Below are 21,402 nucleotides of genomic sequence, written 5' to 3' on the forward strand. Positions count from 1 at the left end.
GAGTCACCTGGGGGGACAGGACACCTACATATGGACTTTCCCCTTGACTCCTGTGAAGGAAAGTATTCCCTGGAAGAGTGACAAGGGGAGCAGGGCCCACTCACCCCTCCTCATGGCAGCTGGAAGAAGTGACAGCTACCCTGCAAGCCTGCTGACAGCTCTAGGAAACTCCTCCTGGTTGTAATTACAGCCCAGAAACACACGCAGGCCTCGGCTGAATAAACCTGCTGAATCTAGCCTTGCACAAGCTGTGCAGCAAGCAACAGTGCTCGACCTCCAGACCAAGCAGAGAGAAAATACTGAGATCTAGAGATGAAAATACACCAGTAGGTTAAGCACCAGGTCTGTGTAACAGGCAGGAAATCAGTCTGAGCCACAGGTGTCCATTACTTTGATGGGAGGCAATTTATTGCTATGCAATGGCCTCTTTGGCTCACCTTTAAGAGATTTCTCAGCTGCAGCTCCTGTTGCTAACCTTTACAATGGATTTTCACCACTTTGCATGACCTGGGACCCTTCAGTCCTCTTGTTTCACCGCTCTCTCCAGTCCCACATTTGCTGTGGGCACAACTGTACCCCAGGCTATTCCCTGAAGCCCCACAACACCACGTATTATATGAGCAGAGCAGCAGGGCTTTTGTCAGAAGAGGTGGGTGGCAAAATTACACTTAGCACTTTTAAAAACACATTGCCTATTACCAGCAAGGCAAGCACAGTCTGAGGGGAGCACGGGGTGTGTGTGGTGTGTGTGTTTCCTGAGGACAGAGCAGCTCACCCAGCTGGGCTGCTGCCCCGCCAGCCCCCAGGGCACACACAGCCCAGGTGCAGAGGATCCTGCAAGGACACAGGGAACTAAGGACAGCAACAGGCTCTTTAAATTGTCCTATTATACACCTAGATCCTGCCTTCGGGCTCAGAGCCCCATCTCTGGGGCTGGGGAGGCAGATGGCCCTTTTCTCCCACAGACTGAAGCCTGAGGTATTTTGCAGACACAGCTGGAAGCCTGAACTCCTGAACTACAGAGATAGGTGCGTGGGTAAAGGTGCTGCCATGAAACAGCTTGACAGCTAGCAACGGATCCTGGGCTGCTTAAAACTCTTGACAAATAAGCATCATCAAGGCTGAAATAATAGTTTTAAAAAAGACTTCATTTTGACTTTTTGAAAGGAAAGTACATATAGATTTCCATTCCCAACAACAGCAAGAAGTCCAGAACTTTCCAATGACAAGGCAGTTTTATTTCCATAATTACCTAAAGCAATAATAAACCTGAGCCACACGACACCCGATCAATCACTCATGACAAACAGGGGAAAATTTCTATGGTGTTTATCCGAAGGACAGTCTGTGGGTTTATGATGACTGAAAAAGAATGAGAAGAGAGAAAAAAAAAAAGATGAGCTGAGAACAGAGAACTGCTGCATACCTTTTGGAGGAGGCTCCTGCTGGCTCAGCCACCTCAGGTGAAGACATGCCAAGGTGCGATGGCTGCCGGGAAGGGGGTACAGATGTGGCCATGGACCTTGGCACGGCATGGGTCAGGGCCCCAGGCAGAGCTCCCGTGGGACTGGGGCAGCCTGCTCAAGGTTTTAGCGTCCATTCCATTAAAAAAAACAGTTATGCTTTTCTCTCTCTGCCATACCCAAGAAGGGGCAGAGAGCCTGCCACAGGATACTGTTAGGACTTGCCAACACCTGTGATTACATATCCAGTATTTAAGGCTTGGGAAAGAGAGTAAGACTACTTTTTGCTACTTTTCTCCCCAGGATACCTTTTTTTTTAGCAAGGCCTTTCACAAGGCCACCTAACAAAGGGTGCTGGAGCAAGGGCAACTCAAGCGACTGTGCTCTGGACACAGCGGGACACTGGGGTGCCAGGAGGGGCCCTGGGGATACAGTGAATGAGTCTCCCCAGGCACCGTCCCTGTGTCATGATCCCTCCCCCTCCCAGATCCAGCAACAAACCAGAAGGGAAGGAAGCTCCTTTCATCTTACTTCTCTTCCGCTGATAGTTGTGCCTCTTCCAAAAGCGCATGTTAATTTTTGGCCACGACTCCGTCTTTTCAACCACAGTAGCCTCCACACGGACGAGATCTTTCCTTAAAAATAAATTTTTAAAGTATTGCTTTTTAATTATCTACATTCTCCTCCTATCAGTGAGCAGGTTTCTGAGGAGCAGCCACATACAGACAACACCCCCTCTGCTTTACAGAGCCCAGAGCCACAGGAACTAGAAAGTCATGGTGGAAGGAGGGCAACCCCTCCAGTTGCTGGCTTCACGGTGCGAGAAAAGCCTCGAAGTGTTGGACGTGGATCAGCCAAGTGATGTGATCGTCTGCAGGGCAGCACCTCTCTGTCATGGGAGGGATAAGATCTGAAACACCTACAGAGCCAGTAGTAAGATGAACCTGCAGGAACTTGTACGATTATAGTGAGATAAATTCCTCCGGCACGTTCACATCATCTGATGTGTCCTACCTTGTTTACAGTACAGGGTAAACCCACCCGTGGCCCCTCTGGTCAACACAGAACTCCTTCCTCCTTCTATAAAGCATCACAGACAGCGGGAGGACAGTCTTCTCACCTTGCTCACCTGAATAAGTCCTGGCAAAGGCTCAGTGAAAGAGATCTGGCCCACTGTTTCTGGCAGGAAGCACAGCTAATTGGCTGCTGGAGCCAATCACTTCTCCTCCCACATGCCTCTCTTCTGCCTCCCACTCTTGGTCTGTCCTGCTTGTTTACCCCAAATTGAAAGAGAAGCTGGGGACTTGCTGAGGATTCCACATACTGCTCCCTGCCCTGCAGCTGGGGGAGTTCAGGCTGAGCGGTGAGACCGCTCAATGACTCAAAATATTTCTAAAGCTCATTTCTACACATGGAAATTCTCAGCAAGTAAACATCTTCCTCCCTGAGGATGGAGATGAAGAGAAGAATATGTCCCATACTTCTTCAAAGGTGAGCAAAATCACAGAGCAATCCATCCCCCCACACCACCTCACCAACAGACACCCCTCTGTCCACCTGGGGCTTCTGCAGAGCTTCAAAAGAAGAAGTCCCATTGAAGTTAGGAAAAGAGCACTGGGATTTCCAGCTGCCATCTGAAAAATGCCAGAGCTGGAGAACAAGGTGGTCTGAAGGATGCGCTGGGGGACCAGCTACCTGTCTGCACAACAGCTGCTCTCTGGGAAGACAAGCACCTCCAGACAAGAGCCAGACTAAAGCTTTGGAAAGTGTGGTTTTAATCAACAGTCACAATGGAGGAGAAAGAGATGCTCTTCCATGGAGCATCACTGCAGAATACCATTAAAAACTCATTAGCATGCTCACTTCGCCACCGGAAGACATTTAAAGAACATTTTCCTGATAAATGACTGTCTGCACTTAGCGGGGGCAGAGGGGGGAAGCCCATCCAGCCCAACTGTTCCAGCAAGGTCACCAGGAGGCCAAAGGCGTCGAGACATTTGCCATCTCTCTGAACATCTACCCTCTGGGGTGTAATATATGTCAGAGACTGAATCCTTGAGGGAGGAGGGACAGCCAGCCAGAGGAGAACACTGATACATCTGCATTTAGTGTCTAGCCCAGAAGAAAACAGACATATATTAATCCAGATTTTAGGAGACCACTGGGTGACCCTGACACCCCAGCTGAAGGAAGTTCTGCCCAGTGATGGGGCCCAACAGCACCACCAAGATACACAGCAGCTTTGCAACTCTAGGAAAGAAACCAGGGAGCAACCTGTGCTGCAGGGTTGGCTACCTTCTACCACTGCAATTAGGGAGCTATTCCTTCTGTGTCTGCTTCCTGCCCACTGAGGGCAAAGGCAAAGCTAAACTCCCCCTGACTTCTCACAGGCTTGGACCATAAAAGCACGTAAGAAACTCCCTGACTATCATCACATGGGAAACCTGGAAAGCATCCAGGCCAGATGAAGTGACCCGGTCACTGAAGTCTGTGCGGCTCTCAGGAGAACCAGGGTTTGCAGTAGCACGGCTGAGCTACCCCCAACACAGCTCTCACCACGGGACCGCCCTGGCTGTCTTCAGCCTTGGGCAGCATCCAGCCAAAGGGAGAAACACGGCCACAGATCTGTAGATAAGTGTCCCCCCATATTGCTTGCAGACATTGACATGGTGTCAAGCAAATCTTTAAGGGTATTGTTGAGACAGTTGAGTATCCACACGTGGCTCCACTCTGCCAGTCAAAGTTCAAGGCCAAAGGGCCCCAGTGAGTCCTTCTCTGTTGGACAAAGCACCAGGATCTGCTGGTGGAAAGGCTGAAGCACAGCAGGAACCAACTTGCCAGCAATATGCATATGAACATAAAAGTTCTCAGCAAAAGAGCCCAGGGAAATAAAAAAAAAATCTTTATCAAACGTTTTGGGTATGACTGGAATGTCCATAAAAATAAAAAGGGGGTCACAGATTTCCCAGAGTCAGACACAGACTGTCAGGCCTGCTGCTTTCAGCAGCAAAGTATTTCATGACAAAGCACATTATCAGATTTTTGCAGGAGGCAAGAAAAATTCACACTGAAATCTCATAGATCTATGTTGGGCTGAAAGCTACTGTCATTAAGCAGTGAAAAAGATCCAGGCAACCCCCAACCCCAAAGGATCATAACTCTCAGAGGTAATAACTCCAAGTGACAAGCTCGCTCGCTCCCTGCAGAAAGCACCTGAACCCCAGCCTGGCTGTCTGGGAAAAGAACAGGTCCAGGGCCCTTTGTCCTTTCCACCGAAGGCACTGAAACAAAAGGCAGGTAGCAGGAGAAAGAGCAAGGCTCATCTAGCAGAGAAAATTTCTATCAGCAAACCTTTGTCAAGAAATCAGCTAAACTTTCTGAGGCACCGTTCATTTCCCTCACATCTAAAACAGCCGAGAACACTCAGCTGATGGCCTAAAATGCAAACCTGTCCAAGGATACGCTCCCTTCTAGTATGGCTTTAACAGGGAACAACGTCTGCATCCTGCCTGACACCCTTGTGCCAGTTGCCCAGACAGCAAGTTACTTCCCAGCAGATTCCAGAGTAGAAGCCAGCTAGAAGGTCCCAGAATAGCCTCTGCCACGCAGATATGTTTTGTTGCACTGGTTTTTTTTAAGGCTTTAGAGGAGTGTCATCTTGGGAGGTATCTGGCTGCTACAGAAAATTAAAACATGACCATCTGTCCAAAACAGGACAAGTTCCTACCCGCCTCCAACTCTGAACAGGGCGTGCAGCTGTAAGGAATTGTCTTACGCAGACACCAGTGCAAGCATTCACTGATGTGTTTATTTTTAAAACAACAGAAAAACAAAACTGCCTTTGTTCACATCCAACCTCTTATCTCCGCTCCAAAATGTTTGTGGTTTGGGCACAACTGGGAGAATGGGAGAGAACTGCAGGCCACACTGCTCGTGACATGCTGGGCTCTGCTTTCCTCTCCCCAGCCTGTCCTGGGGAGCTGTGGACTTGGGAGGTTTCCCCACAGCTGGAGGGAGGATGACACCTCCCCAGCAGCCTTTCAGTCTGGTCAGCCTTCTCCTCCCACTATCTTCCTCTGCCAAAGTTACTGAAGTTCAGACGTGCAGGTTTGTTCTGCTTCAAGCAACTGACAGCACTTTCCACACACTTAGAGCACCTGCAGGAACCAAAGAGCTGTTTTTCTTCCCACCCCAGAGCTCCTGGGTCTTGGGCCACATCCCAAGTCCAGCACACAAACAGAAAGTTGCAAAGAACCAGCCTGGGGCCACTAGTCAAAAGCTAAAGAACAGGGCTCCTGAGCTGCCTGCCATGGCATATCCCTGTCGGCAGAACCGGGACTCTTGGCTGCATTTCTGCAAGATGACATTTCTAGTCCTAATGATGAGATTCCCCTTCCTAAAAATCTTCCACAAGTGCAATATCTGGCGGTAATTCAAAGACTCCTGATGATGTGCTATCCCAGATGTATCTGCAGTCCTGCTAAAAGGACTGGCAGCCCACAAAATCCTGTCTGGCCCAGGGGGCCCAGGCAGTTGCCACCAGCGTGACTGAAGCCACGCTATCAGCTGTACAAACACGTCACCATTAACTTGTCAGTACCAGCAGCCTCTGGTACCACAGAGAGCACTCAGAAGTGAAATCAATCCAAAACCATGTGGTATTTCTAACCCGGAACCTACAAGCCACCAAGAAATAATTCTCAGAGGACAAGTTCCTCCTTATCTGACCACCCTCTGCCAAAGTTGCTGCGGTTCAAGCTAAGACCCAGATGTGCAGTTCAGCCTGCAGCCAGATCACAGCCAGCACTTCCAGATACTCTGAGCACCTGCAACCCACCTTATTTTGACTTGTGTTTTACCACTAAAACCTCTTGTCTTGGAGAAAACAACAGCTCCTGACTGCTGCTGGGTTGCGCTAAGAGCTGAGCTATAACACCTGGGCCACACATCACTTCCTTTTGATAAAGCAAAGGCTGAAAGAGCAGCTGTTCTCTAGCAAGTACTACAGCACTGGGATGGGGATGGTGCCAAGAGGGTAAACTCCTCCCCAGTTCTGTAGTTGCTGGACTATGTGACTAGGAGGACGGGAAAATCAGGAATCATGAAATTAAAATTAAGGCCTGCTAGGTGTTAACACAAGGGAAAAAAGAAATGGGTTAAAAAAACTCCAAGTCACATTAAGGGATGGGAAAGGATTTCTGGGTTATTCCAAGAAGAGTACCACTGAAATTAGGGTAAGGGAGTAAAGATGTTGAAGAGCAAGATTTACTGCTCATTTGTGCAAAGCTCATACCATGCAAAAAAGATCCACAGATGTGAATATCTCACTGTTACCCCAGAAGTGGGCATTGCTGCTCTAACCTGGCACTGCAGCGATGGTCAGAGTCAGTAGAGCCATCAGCTGGTTTTATTGGCAGCTCTTTCAAAAGCCACAGGGCTGGGAAAAAAGCCACTGCTGATAAATCCAGGTTTCCCTTCAGTTTCAGGGACTGTTGGAGCCCTGTACAAAAATTGTCTTGTGTGAGGCATCTTACCCCAGGAGCGGCCTTCCAATAAGCGTGAAGTCATCAGCACCAACCAGCAAAACCTACGGAAAAGAAATCAAGGCATTTATCACTGGTTCATTGTCCCAGCAGAAATGCAAACAGTATCTTCCAGATTCGGCAGTCACCATAAAGGAGTCAAACTGCTTAAAAATAGACCTTTACCCATTTCAAACCTGACATTGTTACTAGAGAGGGATGGTGGGGAACAGCAGCTACCAGGCAAGAAACAGGTTTATTTAACAGTCTTCCAGGAGAGCTTATCCTACTAAAATTCGCTTTAGAAGTATCTTCCACGTTGATCAGAACACACTGAACCTTTCCGTTCTGGCTCACCAGTAGCTGTAAAAGATATGAAAAGCAATACAGGGAAGAAGAATAACATGCCTTGTGTGGGATCTGAACGAATGGCAGCTCATAAAATCACTGGATTTTTATAGCAGCTGCTACATATCCTGGCAGAGAAACACTTTCCTCCACGGACATGGGCAATAAGGAAATGAACATCTGGGGGGGATTCTCCAGCCCAGGGACTCGTCCTTCTGTTTTGGGGCACTCTGACCACCCGCCTATCTAAAGGACCAGGCAGGGTAGCAGGGGATGTGTGAGAAGAGGCAGCGTTCCTTGCAGACCTCCTCCTTCCCCATGCTGATCATACGGCAGCAGCTAGAAGCAACAAAGGTCACAAGCTGTTCTGACTTTTGTTTCAGACAGATGCTTGCCAGTAAAATTCCCAAAGGGTTATGGTGGTTAGGAAGTTTTTCACCTTTTTCACTCCCATATAGACCTTTGCATTCCTAGCTGGCTACTCCACGCAGTCACTCCGCTCTGTTGCGTACAAGGATGCAGGAGCCAGTTGAAGGCACATCTAAAAATCTGCTTCAAAACTGGACTTCAGAGCAGTGGCTGAGTAGAACAACTGCCTGGCTCTCCTCAACTGCTTGCTTGGCTCTAACAACCACCATTAAGCTGACAGAATCCCACTTCATAATCTTTCGTTTCAGATTCGGATTAATAAGCCTCTACAAGTCCCTGCTAGTTAACCAGGGCTAAGACTGTTGAATTGCATCTTGGCAATTCTCCCCTCCATGCACCAGCCCTCTCCCTCCACCCAACACGCTCAGCCTCAGTGCGATAAGAATTTCACAAAGCACCGGCAGGGACAGTCCCCCTGGGAGTACTGCAAGTATTTTGGGTGTGCGAGTCTCAAGGTAAACACAGTCTTTAGTTGACGTCTCTAGAAACAACAACTATAATTCTCTTTTTTTGGATGAAGTTAGTACAACAAATATTTGTCTCCCAACAGTCTGGCACGACTCAATCCAACCCTGTTCAACAGAATCACAATAATATTATCACTAACAGTAACTGAAATGGGAACAAAGCTAAGGCAAAGCAAACAGCTGGAGTGAGAACAGGGGATCCAACAGGAGGTCTTCTGGATGTGTTTTTAAAAACTGGTTATGGGGTTTGTCTCAAGGAACATTCACAGGCAATTTCTCTGGCCGCACACGCAACATGGCACGTCACCTTTTCCATCCGGATTCGGTCTCCACATTCAGCCTCAAGTACGTTGTCCATCATAATCAAGTCTTCACTGGTTATTTTCCACTGCTTGCTGGCGAAGTGGACCACAGCAAAGAGCCGTCCATACTGCCCCGTCGCAATCATCTCATTCACCTTTTGTACCACCTCTGTGGACAAAGAGCAGGGCAGGAATCAGGGCAGAAAACCCAGGAAGGTGCGAAGAGTTGTTCAGAACTCCTTCAACCACACTGCTCTCCCACCAACACTCTCATCTTCCAGGAATCTTTAAGCAAGGACCAACAGCAATGATGTTTCCTACAATGTGAGAGCCTCCCTTTCGTGAACTTAATGACCTATTTGTGGTTTAGTTGCGGCAAACCCATGCATAAGCAAGCACCTAGTACACACACTGTGCAGCTAATCTATGACCTGAGTCCTCAGCCTATTTCTTAAGCATCCTACAAGGCTCTGTATTCAGATATAAAGAGCTCCAGACAAGAGCACTTGTCCACATGTTTGGAGGGGAGCTCCCCTCAATGTCCAAGTCAAAGGCAGAAGGCCCAGGGCTGTGTAAGGCACACAGGAACATCAGGAAGAGTTTGGCAACATACACAGGAAAAAGGGCTCCAGCCTACTAACAAAGCCTGGCCTGAGAACCTGTACCCACAGCAAAGCCAAGAGAGACCTTCCCCTCACTCCCTCCCAGAGCATCCCTTCCCCTGGGCACACGCCCACCGAGCGAGATCCCAGGGATGAGCTCCTGAACATGAACAAACTTCATTTTCTGTGATCAGCTTCCTGAGCAGCAAAGCCAAACCCAATTTTTTATGGGAACACCAAAAGGTGTTGCTTAATGAGTGTCATTCCACTGTCAAATAGTAGCTTTCCATCCCCTTGAGCTGGTCAGAAAAGGAGTGACTTTTTTATAACTGGAAAAATAGATTTTCTTCATTGTCCTCAGAACTGGCTGAATAATTTTTTCTTGGAATGTAAATCAAACAACATCCATTTGGAACAGACAGGAATTTAGCATCCAGTCAAACCAACCCCAGTCCTTACAGGAACACTCTGAAAGTGTCCCAGGTTTCAACCCAGAAAATGCAAACTATTAAAGGTAGAGGTGAGAACAGAAATTATTTGCAAGGCAGTAATTGGTGCAGTTCCTACTATAATGAAGAGTTTAGTTTCTGTGTTGCTGGAACTGCTGTCCCAAGAAAATCCACTGTGTGCTCTTCCCTGATTCACACTGTCCCACTAAGGAAAGTGCAGAGAATACAAACCCCTTCCCTTCGTTACACCCTCAATTGCACAACAGGTACAATAAATTTCTTCCAACTCTAAACTGCTGCTCTCGGTGTATCAGTAGTCCTGTGGTCAATAATTCAAAACGCTGGCCTACAATTTTCTCTTAGCAAAACCCATGCAGAGTCATGCTCTAACAAGGGTTATTTCCTTGACAAATTTCAGCTTTCTACCCACTGCACTTTCTCATCTTTTTGTAACCAAAAAAGGTACATTTTCTTCACTGTACTTGGGCTCTGAAGTTGTCAATAACTTTTCCAAACACCTCTGGTGACAGGAAACATGAAGTGATGTCACCATCTGATCACTAATATGGCTTCTATCTCTGCACCCCTGGAGCAACCCTTCTGAAAAGATCCGTGGCCGTTTCCACAGCCAGCAGGAGACTAGAAGGCGGAATTTAAATGCTCTCGCTGTTGTTTGCGTTGGATGAGCACAGCCAGAAGATAACGAGGCAAGCTCATCAACAGTAAGAGGTTACAAGGCATGGAAATGGCAGTGGCCCCGAGGATCCCATGTGAATCAGTCGGGGGAATGTGGGACCCTGCTCCCCACGGGGCTTCAGCAAATCAAACCCAGCAGTTTATGGTTCATTCCGGGGTCAAACCACGCTCAGGGACAGAGTGCTCCTCTGTCAGTTGAGCAATCCCAGGAGCGCAAAGGAGATAAAAAGCAGAAATAGAAACAGCCAGAGAGGAGACCTGGAGCAGGAGACTCTCTCCAAAGCACATCACTCGCCCAGTTATTAACACAGATGACAGGAGACTATCTGCTAAAGGCAGACACAACGCAGCTTTTCTCCTCTCACTCCATCCTTGGAAAAGAGCTCCTCTACTTCAGCCCCCAGCTCTCCCAGCTAACACAGAGAAGTCGGGTGCCTTTCACAGACATCCCAGAGGCTAACGCAACGAGACAGGCTGCCTGGTAATAACCCCAGGAGCTCGCTGCCTGCACGAAGCACACGCTGCTAATTGCCGCCACACCATAAAAGCAATTCACCCGCTGGGGCTCGTTACTGCCAGTGCTGAGAACCACCCCCCAGGTTGGCTTCCCCAGCACCAGCCCCAGCAGGGTCTGGGCGACAGCAGCCCAACCCGGGCAGCAGGAGGCCAGACACACACGCCTTCTCTGTGTTTGATTTTCACACCCCAGCTGCCAGGGGAACCTCTGCCTGGCTACAGGCGGAGGGCTGACATGTCCTGGGAAGGCTCAGCACTGAGGACGACTGCTGGAGCGCTACAGGCACAACCTGGAGCGTGGGGCCGACTGCTGTACAGTCCACAGGCTCCCTTCAGGAGGGCCACTGCCTGCGCCCACCACATCCGACAAGATGAGGGGACAAGAATGTCTTCACTAACACCATGTCACTTCCCAGCTGCTCGCTGCCTTCTGTCACACCTCTGCAGCTCTGCCATGTGCCCACCATCCAACTGCTTTGTTGGCTCTCGTGTTCTGTTTGATGCACCAAAATACACCAGCTCCCTGACGTGCCCACCATCCAACTGCTTATGTTTGCTTTAGCTTTTTGATTTATCCATTAAAAGAAAAATAATTGTTTTCTCTTATCCAAAAGGCTTGTTTCATGCTTCAGAAAGCAACACACCCCATCAGATAAGACTGCTCTGGGAGTGTTACCAGCCGTCATAAATGAAGGAGACGTCATATTCCACCCAAATCTCCCAACAGCAGCAGCTGCAGCACAAATCCAGTGACACTAACACATGCCAGAAATGAGACAAAAATCTCAAAGAACAAAAACTAGCTCCAGTCATTGAAGACATTTATGAATGCTCAGTCAGGCCACCAGTGATAACACTGGAGTGCTCCTCTCCACTTGGAGACTGAAAAACTTTACCTGCATGATACTTCGCTTCTTCTACAGGATCTGGAAGTTTCACTTCAGGCCACGGGGGTGAACTCAGAGATGTTTTGGCAACAAGTCTGTGAACGATAACGTGAGATTCACTTGTGGCAAACAAATATTGTCAAGCGATGTGAAACATGAAGAGAGGAAAAAAAGTAAAAGCAGCTGGAGGTGGAGTAGACAGGGGTTTTTGACTAGGGAGCAGAAGCTGTACAGGAGACTTAATGATTTGTCCGTTTGAAAGAGTCGACCCAAAGCCCACTTGGGCTGGAAAGCAATTTCCAACAGACCATGTTTTGCCTTGTAGAGGCTCATGAGCAAGGAGAGATTTTCCATTCCAGTCTCAAGTGTTAGGGACAGAGGGTGACAGGCAGTGCAAAGCCATATTACCTCCCTAGGCCTTAAACCAAGGGAGGACATTGGCCATGGCAAGTCCCCAGACCTTCCCCTCCCAATGCCTGGCAAAAGCACTCCAGTAGGACAAGAAATGCTGTGGAAGTGCTGAAGCTGCAGCCCCTACCAGAAGGCTGTTTAAAAACATGCAGAAAACACCTGGTCTCATTTCTGAGTTCAACCTGCAAACGCTCCACCAAACACAGTCGCTGTTCCCAGGGCTTAGCATTGTTTAGGTCCCCCATGAATTGCAGTAAATTTTAAGGAAAAGGAATAAATGCCTCAGTGGTTGGTTTGCTTTAGTCCCACCCTATCATAAACTTCACTATGGGGTAATAGATTTTTTTTTTTTTTACTCCCAAGTAACACTCTGAAGTGGAAGCAGTTTGAAACAAAGGAAGAGTGCAAAAACAGATTGAAGATTAACTGAAAATCAACCCAGACTAGGTTATTGCTTGTTCCTGATGTTGAGATCAGCAGCTAGATGTGCTAGTGGTGATCAAGCCCAGTGGCCACCGGTGACTTTCCACCATCTTGTTTTTACAGACCTGAATTTTGTCACCAACTCCAATGGAGACAGACCTACCTCAAGCCTTGCTTACACCTGAGTTTTATCTAAAAGGCTCTTGTTAAGCTTTTCCAGGTATAAACACAAGTTACCTCCAACACAGCTGAGAGGCTGAACACGTTAAGGCTCCTCAGCGCCCTTCAGCAGCGAGTACAAAGCCCTGAAGTTACCCGACAGCAGGGAGCATCTGGGGAGGCAACGTGCCTTTGATGGGGAAGAAGGGCTAATGCGCCCTCAGCCAGCCTTGAGCGCTACACACGAATGACTCACAGCCATCCTTTTTTCCTCTATTTTTTGAAGCTCTTCTCTGTTAAATAGATGGTTTAGAGAGACTTAAGACCACAGCTGGGTTCTTTACAGGAGTTATGAGGCTGCTCTTCTTTTGTCACTTACAGCTGCGTTCCCTGAATGGCAGTAACAACAGCTTCTCCCACCCCCGGTGCCATTCAGCATTTAACACCACAAACATTTAGCCCAGAAACCTCTTCTGTGCCCTAACCGTGTCTGCCTCCAAGCCACACCACCACACTGGGGAAGGACTGGCAGAGACCCCTAACAAGGCTTCCCAGTCCCATGCCTCTCAGTTCAGGCTGACCATGGAAGGCAGTGGGAGTATGCACCATTCCACAGCCAGCCAAGCACAAGCACCGTTCCTCATGATGATTCTGAGTGCCAAGATATTTTGCTAAAAGGTGCAAATTAAATCCTTATTCTTCCTGAAAGGGCAGCTTCCACTGTTGTGACAGAGAACTACTTTAACAATATCTCTTCCAAACACTGCAACTGTACCAGTGAGGCAAGAGCCTTGCTGTTTCAAGATGTTGTGTCAGTCCCTGAAGACCTTCCTGGTGACCAGGGCAGTGGCCTCCCAAGCATCACAACGCGTCTCTGTAGGATTAGCGAGTACCGATACCTTCATGGCAGCAACCACAGCTCAAACTGCACCAGCACCCACATGACTGGTTCTCTGCAGAGAACTTACCTGAAGTCTGCTCGACTTTCTATGCTTAGATGCTGCTCCCCTACTTACTGAAAAGGGTCTGTGGCTGCCACAACACGAGACACCTTCAGTTCAGTGAATAAAGCAGTGGCTGAAGGCAAGCGGGCTACACAGGGATACAGAACAAATGCCTGAAAACTGCCAGGGGCGTTCCAGCAAGCAGCCAGCAATATGTTCTCATTAGCTGCCATGGGGAATTCTGTCTGCTTTTCTCAGGATTATCACTGGGGGGGGGATCCTCTGCCTCCAAACCAAACTATTCCCACCTGCCTCAAGCCCTGCAGTCAATACTGCAGGTCTTTGTGCACATGCACTGTCGTTCTTGACAGTGGCACAGGCAGCACTAAATCATGAGAACCCCGCTTAAAACATCAGAGCTGAACAGCAATTAATGCTGTTCAAATGTGCCACAGGGTGTTAATTCGAAAATGAAACACTACGTGATACTCACAGTGTGAGTCTGAGCAGAAAAAATGCAAATGCCACTTGCTTATAATTAGCTGTTTTTCAAGATCTCTTGGACAGGGAGCGTCAACAAGGAGGACCAGAGGCAGTTGTTTACATCCCTGCATAACAGGCAGTTACAAAACCTATTGATTTGTTCCCAAAGAACTGGGGAGAAAAGCACCCCTCTAAGCAGCGACAGTGCTTTGCACAGGCAGTGCTTTCATCAGAACCATGGTAGGTGGCCCAGGAGGCAGGGGAGGAGGTAAGAGGCCCATCCTGTGGCACTCGGAGCTTCTCCTGAGAGGTCCCAAATGCCTTTACTCAGAAAGAGACACATGACCAAAGGGCACCAGGTTATTAAGCAAGGATCTACAATACCACAGAAACAATCTTAGATTTAAGGAGGAGGGAGATACACCCTGGATCTCAGTGAGGTGACCAGAAAGGCAGCAGTTTCTGAAATTTGAAGAGAAGGCTGCTGCTCAGTAAAGACTGTCCCCATCAGAAAGGGAAGTTCAGATTTCCCTGTGCGTGGAGATCCAGGTTTTTTGTAAATAACACAGGATGCGCCAACTGCCTTACAGAAAAAAACATCAGGTGTTAGCAAAAGATGGCAAAATTAACACCAGAGCAGTTGCGTTTGATCGGTTCACTCTGTAATGCCCAGCAATACCTGTCAAAGGGCTTTAGTTTAGCAGAAGCTCAAAGCACCAATGAGGAAGTACATAACCACAAGCACCACGGCTTCGTGGGTCTGCTGTGGGTTTAGCGGTAACATCAGGTGCTGTGTCACGGAGGCAGAGATCCAAACCCTGTTCCCACGCAGTCAAGGAGCAGCGGGCAGAGGCCACTCCCGCACCCTTCAGCAGCACAGAGGGAAGGAGTCAATCTTGGCATTTTCCATCCCGATGCTGCTGCTCGCAGTTCTCCATTTCTGCAGTGTCCCCTCCTGGTTAAGGCAAGCAGCAGCACCACCTGCAGCTCTGTCTTGCAAGATCCCAGCCGAGGAAATAAAATACAGGAGCAAGCAGCTCTCAAAGTGCTAAAACAAATGAAGCCTGAAGGTTTCCTGGCCCGGTGTCCTGTGGTGCTTGGGCTGTAAATCCCATTTTATGAAGACTGCAGCACATGTTCAGTATTTATCAGATATCAGAGATGAACCTTACCTGAGGAGCAGGCTACCAGCACCTGAAAAGATGGGGTCAGCTGAAACCCCTCCTGCAGTCAAGAACTTGAGTGGCTTCTTTGCTGTCTACTACAGGCTGAATCCACACCACAGCCCTTTTCTCATTGGATGATCTAATTACCTGTCTCTAGCTGCTTAATTTCACAAATCAGCCAAAGCATCTTTCTGGCAAAGGTGACTGGAGGTAGGCAGAGTCCAAAACTCACTGGGAAGCGACAGACTGGCAAAAGGGTCAGATAAGCCTTTCCAAAGGAAAAAACATCTGCCCTCCCCACTCAAGAAAGTCAGCATTTCAAGGTCAAAAAGCAAAGCAGAAACTCATGTGACATTACCCTTGCTGCAGTGACGTGCTCTGGGAACTCTGGTGCCGAACCGCAGATGAAAGCAAGAAGGCTAAAAGGGAGAGAGAGAAAAATAATTAAAAATAAGCAGCAACTGCTGGGCTTTTAGTCCCTGGTGAGGCAGCACTACAGCAAGTGTCACAGTGCTGGTTAGCTTTGTGGTACCGCTTTTCTGCCTGTAAAAGCTTTGTTCAGTTTTATCATGACAGGCAAAGATGAGGCAGGGAGCAAAACAAGTCACCTGGTAAGAGAAAGGACCCATCAGTTGTGTGAGCATTGCAAGAGAGCACAAGGAAGGCCTCCCACTGCAAGCACACTTACCTCGAGTGACACTTGCAGCAAGACAACAATTGGATGTGGTTACACCCAGAGCATCCTACCTCTTGGAAAACAACATGACCACAAGGCAGAGGGGAGGAAGAGGTGGTCTGAAGAACACTGTGCTGCACTCTCTTAATTCTGAGCACTCACTGGTGCTGCTACAAGGATAATTTCCAGCCCTCTGCGCCCTCCAAAACAGAGAGGGGAGCTATTACACAACATTTACCAGGTGATTCTCAGCAACTTCTGCTAAGCCTGACAAAGCTTCACTCCACAGAGAGGAGGAAGACAAGGAGCATTGCCAGCCACTCACTGGCCCTGTAGCTCCCAAGCAGACACTGCGATGCCAGGTGAAACACAGTGAACTGGAGAAGCAGGGCAGATTCAGCAGATTTGGGTCTGACACTCCTGTGCCTGGCTTTTCACCATCCCAGACGTGCCTCTTCCTTCTAGAGAAGGGGAGTGGAGGAGCTATGCAGCTGAACAAGTCACAGCAACAGAAGATGGGAATTCAGCTTTTCAGAGCTACCTACACAGGAGCTAGCGTTCACCGAAACGCTCAACTGTGTTACCATTCCAGTACACAAATCTTCAGAGGACGAGTGGTTTACTACAACTTAAATTACACTTCGAGTGTAGCTTCAGCATTTTTTGGAAAGGAGCTGGGCCCACACACATGGTTAATTAGCAAAAGGAGATGAAGGCCAAAAACCCACACACTCAGGGATTTATCCCCATGTTACCTCAGGGATAACAATCCCCTTTCCGGAACAAGGTGCTTAATTAAAAGTCAGACTGTGCACAGCTGCTCTGCAGGAATATTCCCCTTCTCACTCACCATCCAAAGTGTGACTGATACAAGGGACTAGCAAGACCTCTTAAAGCCAAACTTACTTAATCACTCTACTTGCAGAAGCCACAGTTCACCAAGATTACACTCACCTGACACAGAAACCAAACCCCGATGTGAAGCCAGGGCCCCGGAGACCCCCATCCTGCCCCCACCACAAACACCCTACCAGCTTCCCAGCCCGGCAAGGAAGGGAGGAGGTTGATGGAGTGCCTACGCCCCCCTCATCCCCTGGACTTTGATAAAAGGTTCATACTAAGCTAAAAAAAAGTGTATAAAGTCGATTCTCCTATTTGTTAACATTTCTTCCTCCCTCTCCCCCAACCTTTCCGGCTGCTCCGAGGCCGATGCTGGTGAAGTCCCGGCTCTCTCCTCTCGCGCCCCTTTCACCTCCGCAGCTTTCCCGCACGGGGAGAGCTCCGGAGCTCACCCGGAGGCCACAGGCCGGCCGGGGGCTGGAGCACCTGCCCTGCGAGGGGAGGCCGCGGGGGCTCGCTGGGCCCGCGGAGGGGCCGGACCCCCAGCCCAGCCCCCCGAGGAGGCCGCGGAGCGGCCGGGCCGCGTCGTTCGCTCCGCCACCCCCGTCCTTCCCTCCCCCGGCCGGAGCGGAGCTCGGAGCGTCTCGTCCCTCCTCACCTGCCGCCCGCCGCCGGGCCGCTGCCGCCGCCGCCATCGCGGTGACCCGCGGCCCCGCCCCGGAAGCGGAAGTGCCCGGCGGGGTCAGGGGGCGGGGTCAGGGCCATGGCGGCGGAGGCGGCGGAGCGGCACCTGGAGCTGCTGCGGGAGGAGCGGGAGGCCGAGCTCGCCGAGAGCAGGTACCGCCGGGCCGGGCCAGTGTCCCTGTAGAGACTGCTGTCACCTATAGCAGCCCTCGCGCACCGAGCCCGGCGGGGCCGGTTCTCACCCGCGGCAAACGCTGATGGATCCCCTCTGGGACCTGCTATTCCTATGGGAAACCCTGCCGACACCCCTGTAGGGCCTGCTGTCACCTATAGGAAACGCTGTTGGACCGACCCCCCCCCCCCCCCACCCGGGACCTGCTGTCACGTATGGGAAATGCTGACAGACAGACCTCTGAGGAATTTGCTGTCACCTATAAGAAACCGGGCTGACTCCTGTAGGACCCCCCATCACCTGTGGGAAACCTGCTGTCACCTAAAGGAAATGCTGCTGCACTTACTCCTGTATAACCAGCACATCCCGGTAGGGAACCCACCCTGTGGGGCCTGCTCTAATCCGTGGGAACCTTCCTGGCCTCACCCCTATAGGAGCAGCTCATCCCTGTAGGAATTCCTCCAACACTTACCCTTTAGGGTCAGCCTATATAGGTCGGTCACCTATAAGATCCAAGCTCATATCAGCAACATTTTGGGGCTCCCTTTCTCCTCCCCCAGACACCCCCCCCCCCCAGCTCTGCCCTCCTGCCCCTGGGCTCAAGCTGAAATCAAACCCCACCTGACTCACATGGACTCATGGGGCCAAGGAAGGTGGGGGCAGCACCAGATGTCCCCAGGTTGTGTGAGGCCACATTGGAGGTGCAGACACCCCCATTTTGGGTGCCAGTGAGGCCTGGCCTTACCCAGCCCCGAGGATGGAGGGTGCCGGGAGACAGGACAAGGTCATTCCACCGCTGCCCAGAGTTCCCTGACACTTCAGCTCCCTACAGACCAACCTACAGAAACAAACCAAGCTGGGGGACTACAGAGAATAAACCTGGGGGAGTTTTTGTTTTGATCTATACAAAAATAAAGACACCCCCCCCAGCCCCAAGTGAGAGTGTGGAGCAAACACAGGGGCTGCAGCATGCGTTGGCCCCCAAGGACAGCACTCTGCTGTGCCACGGGCCCTCGTAGGCTGGACAAGCAGCCCTGCAAGGCTGGGCCAGGCACCCGCTCCTCTTCCCGTGCAGACACCACACGGTGTAGAGGGTGGTGCAACTTCATGTAGAAAATGGGAAATCTTCCCTTTTAGCGCTTATGTATGGTAGGAGAAAACTCGGGTTGTTCTTTCCTGGGACATGGGTAACCAGGTAGGCCCTTTCTTTTCACACCCAGACAGGAGAGAGGAAAATACACAGAAACAGATGTTCCTCTTCTCCAGGCTCTAAGCATCGCCGCATTTCTCAGAATAAGCCTGTGGAAGCCAGTCTAGTTAGATCACTACAAAGTGATCACATAAGCCAGCCCTTCAACAAGCTAACGTCTCTGTCACCATCATCCTTCCCCTTCTTTTCCATCTTCTCTCCCTGTCTTTTCCTGGATGTTTTTTTGAAGCTTTGAACCTCAGTTTCAGTCCAGCAAATGTTTTCACACCTGTGTGTGGTTTCCAGGGCATGGCAGGAAAGTGTCTCCCTGAAGGAGCTGCAGCGCAGAGGCGTCTGCTTGCTGAAACTCCAAGCTGCCAGCCAGAGAACCGGCCTCTACGGACGGCTGCTTGTGACCTTCCAGCCTAGGAAACATGATTCAGATGCTGAGCTGCCCTATAACAGCTTCGGGCCTGGTGAGTGATATCTCTGTTGGTGCGAAGTAGGTAAAGTGATAGATGAGCAATGTCTTTGTCCTAACAGCTTTCTAATGTGACATTTGTAATGTCTGAGCAATCGATGCAAAAAAGAAAGGGAGAAAATGTTACGGCTACAGGATAAATTTAGAGAAAAACAGTCCCTTTTTCCCTTGGCTTGTTACAGACATGTATGTTGCACTAGGAAATAGTGCCAGTGATAAAGAGCTGGCTTTCTTCCTCCTGAATCAATAAAACAAAGCCTTGGTCTCTTGGATGTGAAACAGCTTGTCTCAGAGTTCAGAGAAGGCGGTTTCTCCCCAGGTCTGTTTGAAAGCCTATTGGCTTTCTGAGCAGCTCTGGCTATGGGGAGCACTGTTGGTCTCTACCCCAAGACCTGCAGAGGTCTGAAGGCAGCTGGTTGGTTGCTGTCTGGTGTCTTCTCTCTGTTCATTGTCCTCTTGCTCCCTTTCTGCGTGCTCTCTGTCAGCTGGGAGAAGGATATTCTCCTTCTTTATGGGCTTGGCGCAAATTCTGCCCTTGTGGGAAACACGGTGCTGGAGCTGTGGTTGGTGTAGGTGGTCCTGCTGTCTGCACCGGGCTGTGCTGGGCTGCTGGTCTTCTCAAAAAAAGCTTATTTTCAAAATGTTTGCCCCACATCACACTCTCTCTTCAAACTTGTCTCTGCAGGGGACATCGTGGGCCTTTATGATTCAGCTGGGCAGGGTGATCTGCTCTCCAGTGGCATCGTAACACGCATCACCTCCAAAGCAGTGACTGTTGCCTTTGAGGAGTCTCGGGATGGGCTGCTGAGCCTGCACCAGGAGGGCTCTTACCGCCTGCTCCAACTCGCCAACGACGTCACCTACAACAGGCTGAAAAAGTAAGGGCCACAAGGTTGCACTTCACCTGCGGTCACTCTGCTCAGAAATCAGCAAAAGCCAGTTGAAAACTGCCAGGTTTATTCTGGAATAGCTCTTTCAAGGCAGATCTGAGTTTACTTCACTAGGCTGGGTTCCTCTCCTTTCCTGCCTTACTCCTAGAGCAGCTCCACTTGGAGGTGTCCAGCTTTTAGATGTGCCTTTTCCTGCTAACTGAAGGAACCCAGAGATAACTCAGTGGGATATGTTGTGCTACAGCATCACAACAGCCTGGATTTCTCTACCTGCTGGCTGTATGGTTCCACTCTTCCCTCTCCCTCCCCTCATCTCACACTCAGCCACATATTTTGGTCCCGTGTTGTATCGCCTCAGGCCCTCTGGATTCTGTGTAGAGCCTTTTCCATCCTGGTAGGAGGAGTGAATAGCTCTTTGCTGAATTAATGTGCTGAAAAGGCTCAGCACAGGGTCTGGCTCTATCAGACTGGAGTAACAGTAGGAAGTGGAAGCCTGAGCAGTGTAAGGGGTGTGTGTGTGAGGGTTGGGGGATGCAGCAATGATGATTAGTCTGTTGTGGAATCACATTTGCAGCTTCAGAAGAGTTGAATCTGTGCCCGCAGTCTTCTGTCACTGGGCCCTAAGGTGCGCAGGGATCTCTGAAGGAATTCCTGCTGTGCATCTAACCTGGCTATTTTCTTCTTCAACAGAGCTCTAAATTCACTGAAGCAGTATCATGGTGGTCCAGCCTCTGACTTGATCGACGTCCTCTTCTTTTCTTCTGATCCAAGTGCATTCAGTGAAACAAGTAAGGATGCTTCTTTGTAAGATTTTATACCAGACTGGTGGCTGGTGCTGGATTGATCTTTCTGCATCCTTAGGGTCAGAGCCCCTGGACCTCCACAGCCAAGCACATACACGAAGCCTGGCACTGGTTTTAGTCTGCCTTGGTGTGTGAAGCTGAGAGTTAGGCAGGTGGAGAGCAGATGGAGAGCTCTTTTGGGTGGACAGGTGAGAGCAGCGATGTTGCTGCTTTCATGGTGGTTTTAAGCAAAGATATGGAAAGTTATTGTGGGGAAGGGGAGGGGGATATCTTCACTCTGAAGTTTCCTACCAACAGGACACGGGTTCTGCACTCCATCTCTGCCTGGGAAGGAGGATGCTTACCTCCTCAGATGTTAACAGCCGATAGGCAAAGAGCCAGAGCCCTAAGTGATGCCTGT

The 21,402-nt window shown here is 49.8% G+C and overlaps 2 protein-coding genes across 4 annotated transcripts in view; one reads left to right on the plus strand and one right to left on the minus strand.

The window, feature by feature from the left end:
- Positions 1-1,127: 1,127 nt before the first annotated feature.
- On the minus strand, positions 1,128-17,501 carry MRPL21 (mitochondrial ribosomal protein L21). 2 transcript variants are annotated; one of them, XM_074918245.1, is made up of 7 exons: positions 17,442-17,501; positions 15,626-15,686; positions 11,691-11,776; positions 8,537-8,700; positions 6,998-7,050; positions 1,995-2,098; positions 1,128-1,362 (listed from the first exon to the last, which is right to left on the minus strand). In XM_074918245.1, the coding sequence occupies exons 1-7, from the start codon at positions 17,476-17,478 to the stop codon at positions 1,298-1,300; spliced, it is 570 nt and encodes a 189-aa protein (XP_074774346.1). In that variant the 5' UTR covers positions 17,479-17,501; the 3' UTR covers positions 1,128-1,297. The 2 variants fall into 2 exon arrangements, with proteins under 2 accessions (XP_074774346.1, XP_074774347.1); XM_074918246.1 differs by lacking the exons at positions 1,128-1,362; positions 1,995-2,098 and adding an exon at positions 2,111-5,620.
- A 34-nt stretch (positions 17,502-17,535) lies between these two features.
- Positions 17,536-21,402, plus strand: part of IGHMBP2 (immunoglobulin mu DNA binding protein 2) — a 41,520-nt gene continuing 37,653 nt past the window's right edge. For both annotated transcript variants that reach the window (XM_074918238.1, XM_074918237.1), the window contains exons 1-4: positions 17,536-17,620; positions 19,135-19,304; positions 19,995-20,187; positions 20,890-20,987. In XM_074918238.1, coding sequence (XP_074774339.1) covers positions 17,547-17,620; positions 19,135-19,304; positions 19,995-20,187; positions 20,890-20,987 — 535 coding nt within the window. In that variant the 5' untranslated portion in view covers positions 17,536-17,546. The remainder of the gene's footprint in view (positions 17,621-19,134; positions 19,305-19,994; positions 20,188-20,889; positions 20,988-21,402) is intronic.

The sequence above is a fragment of the Athene noctua genome, chromosome 14, assembly GCF_965140245.1.
Source record: "Athene noctua chromosome 14, bAthNoc1.hap1.1, whole genome shotgun sequence".
NCBI classification, from domain to species: domain Eukaryota; kingdom Metazoa; phylum Chordata; class Aves; order Strigiformes; family Strigidae; genus Athene; species Athene noctua.

Excerpts from the sequence above, each read along its gene's own strand:
- MRPL21 (XM_074918245.1), bottom strand. The coding sequence starts at position 17,478 with ATGGCGGCGGCGGCAGCGGCCCGGCGGCGGGCGGCAG. Across the intron at positions 11,777-15,625 it reads AGCACGTCACTGCAGCAAGG|ACTTGTTGCCAAAACATCTC; the intron begins GTAATGTCACAT and ends TATCGTTCACAG. Across the intron at positions 1,363-1,994 it reads CAACTATCAGCGGAAGAGAA|TCATCATAAACCCACAGACT; the intron begins GTAAGATGAAAG and ends ATTCTTTTTCAG.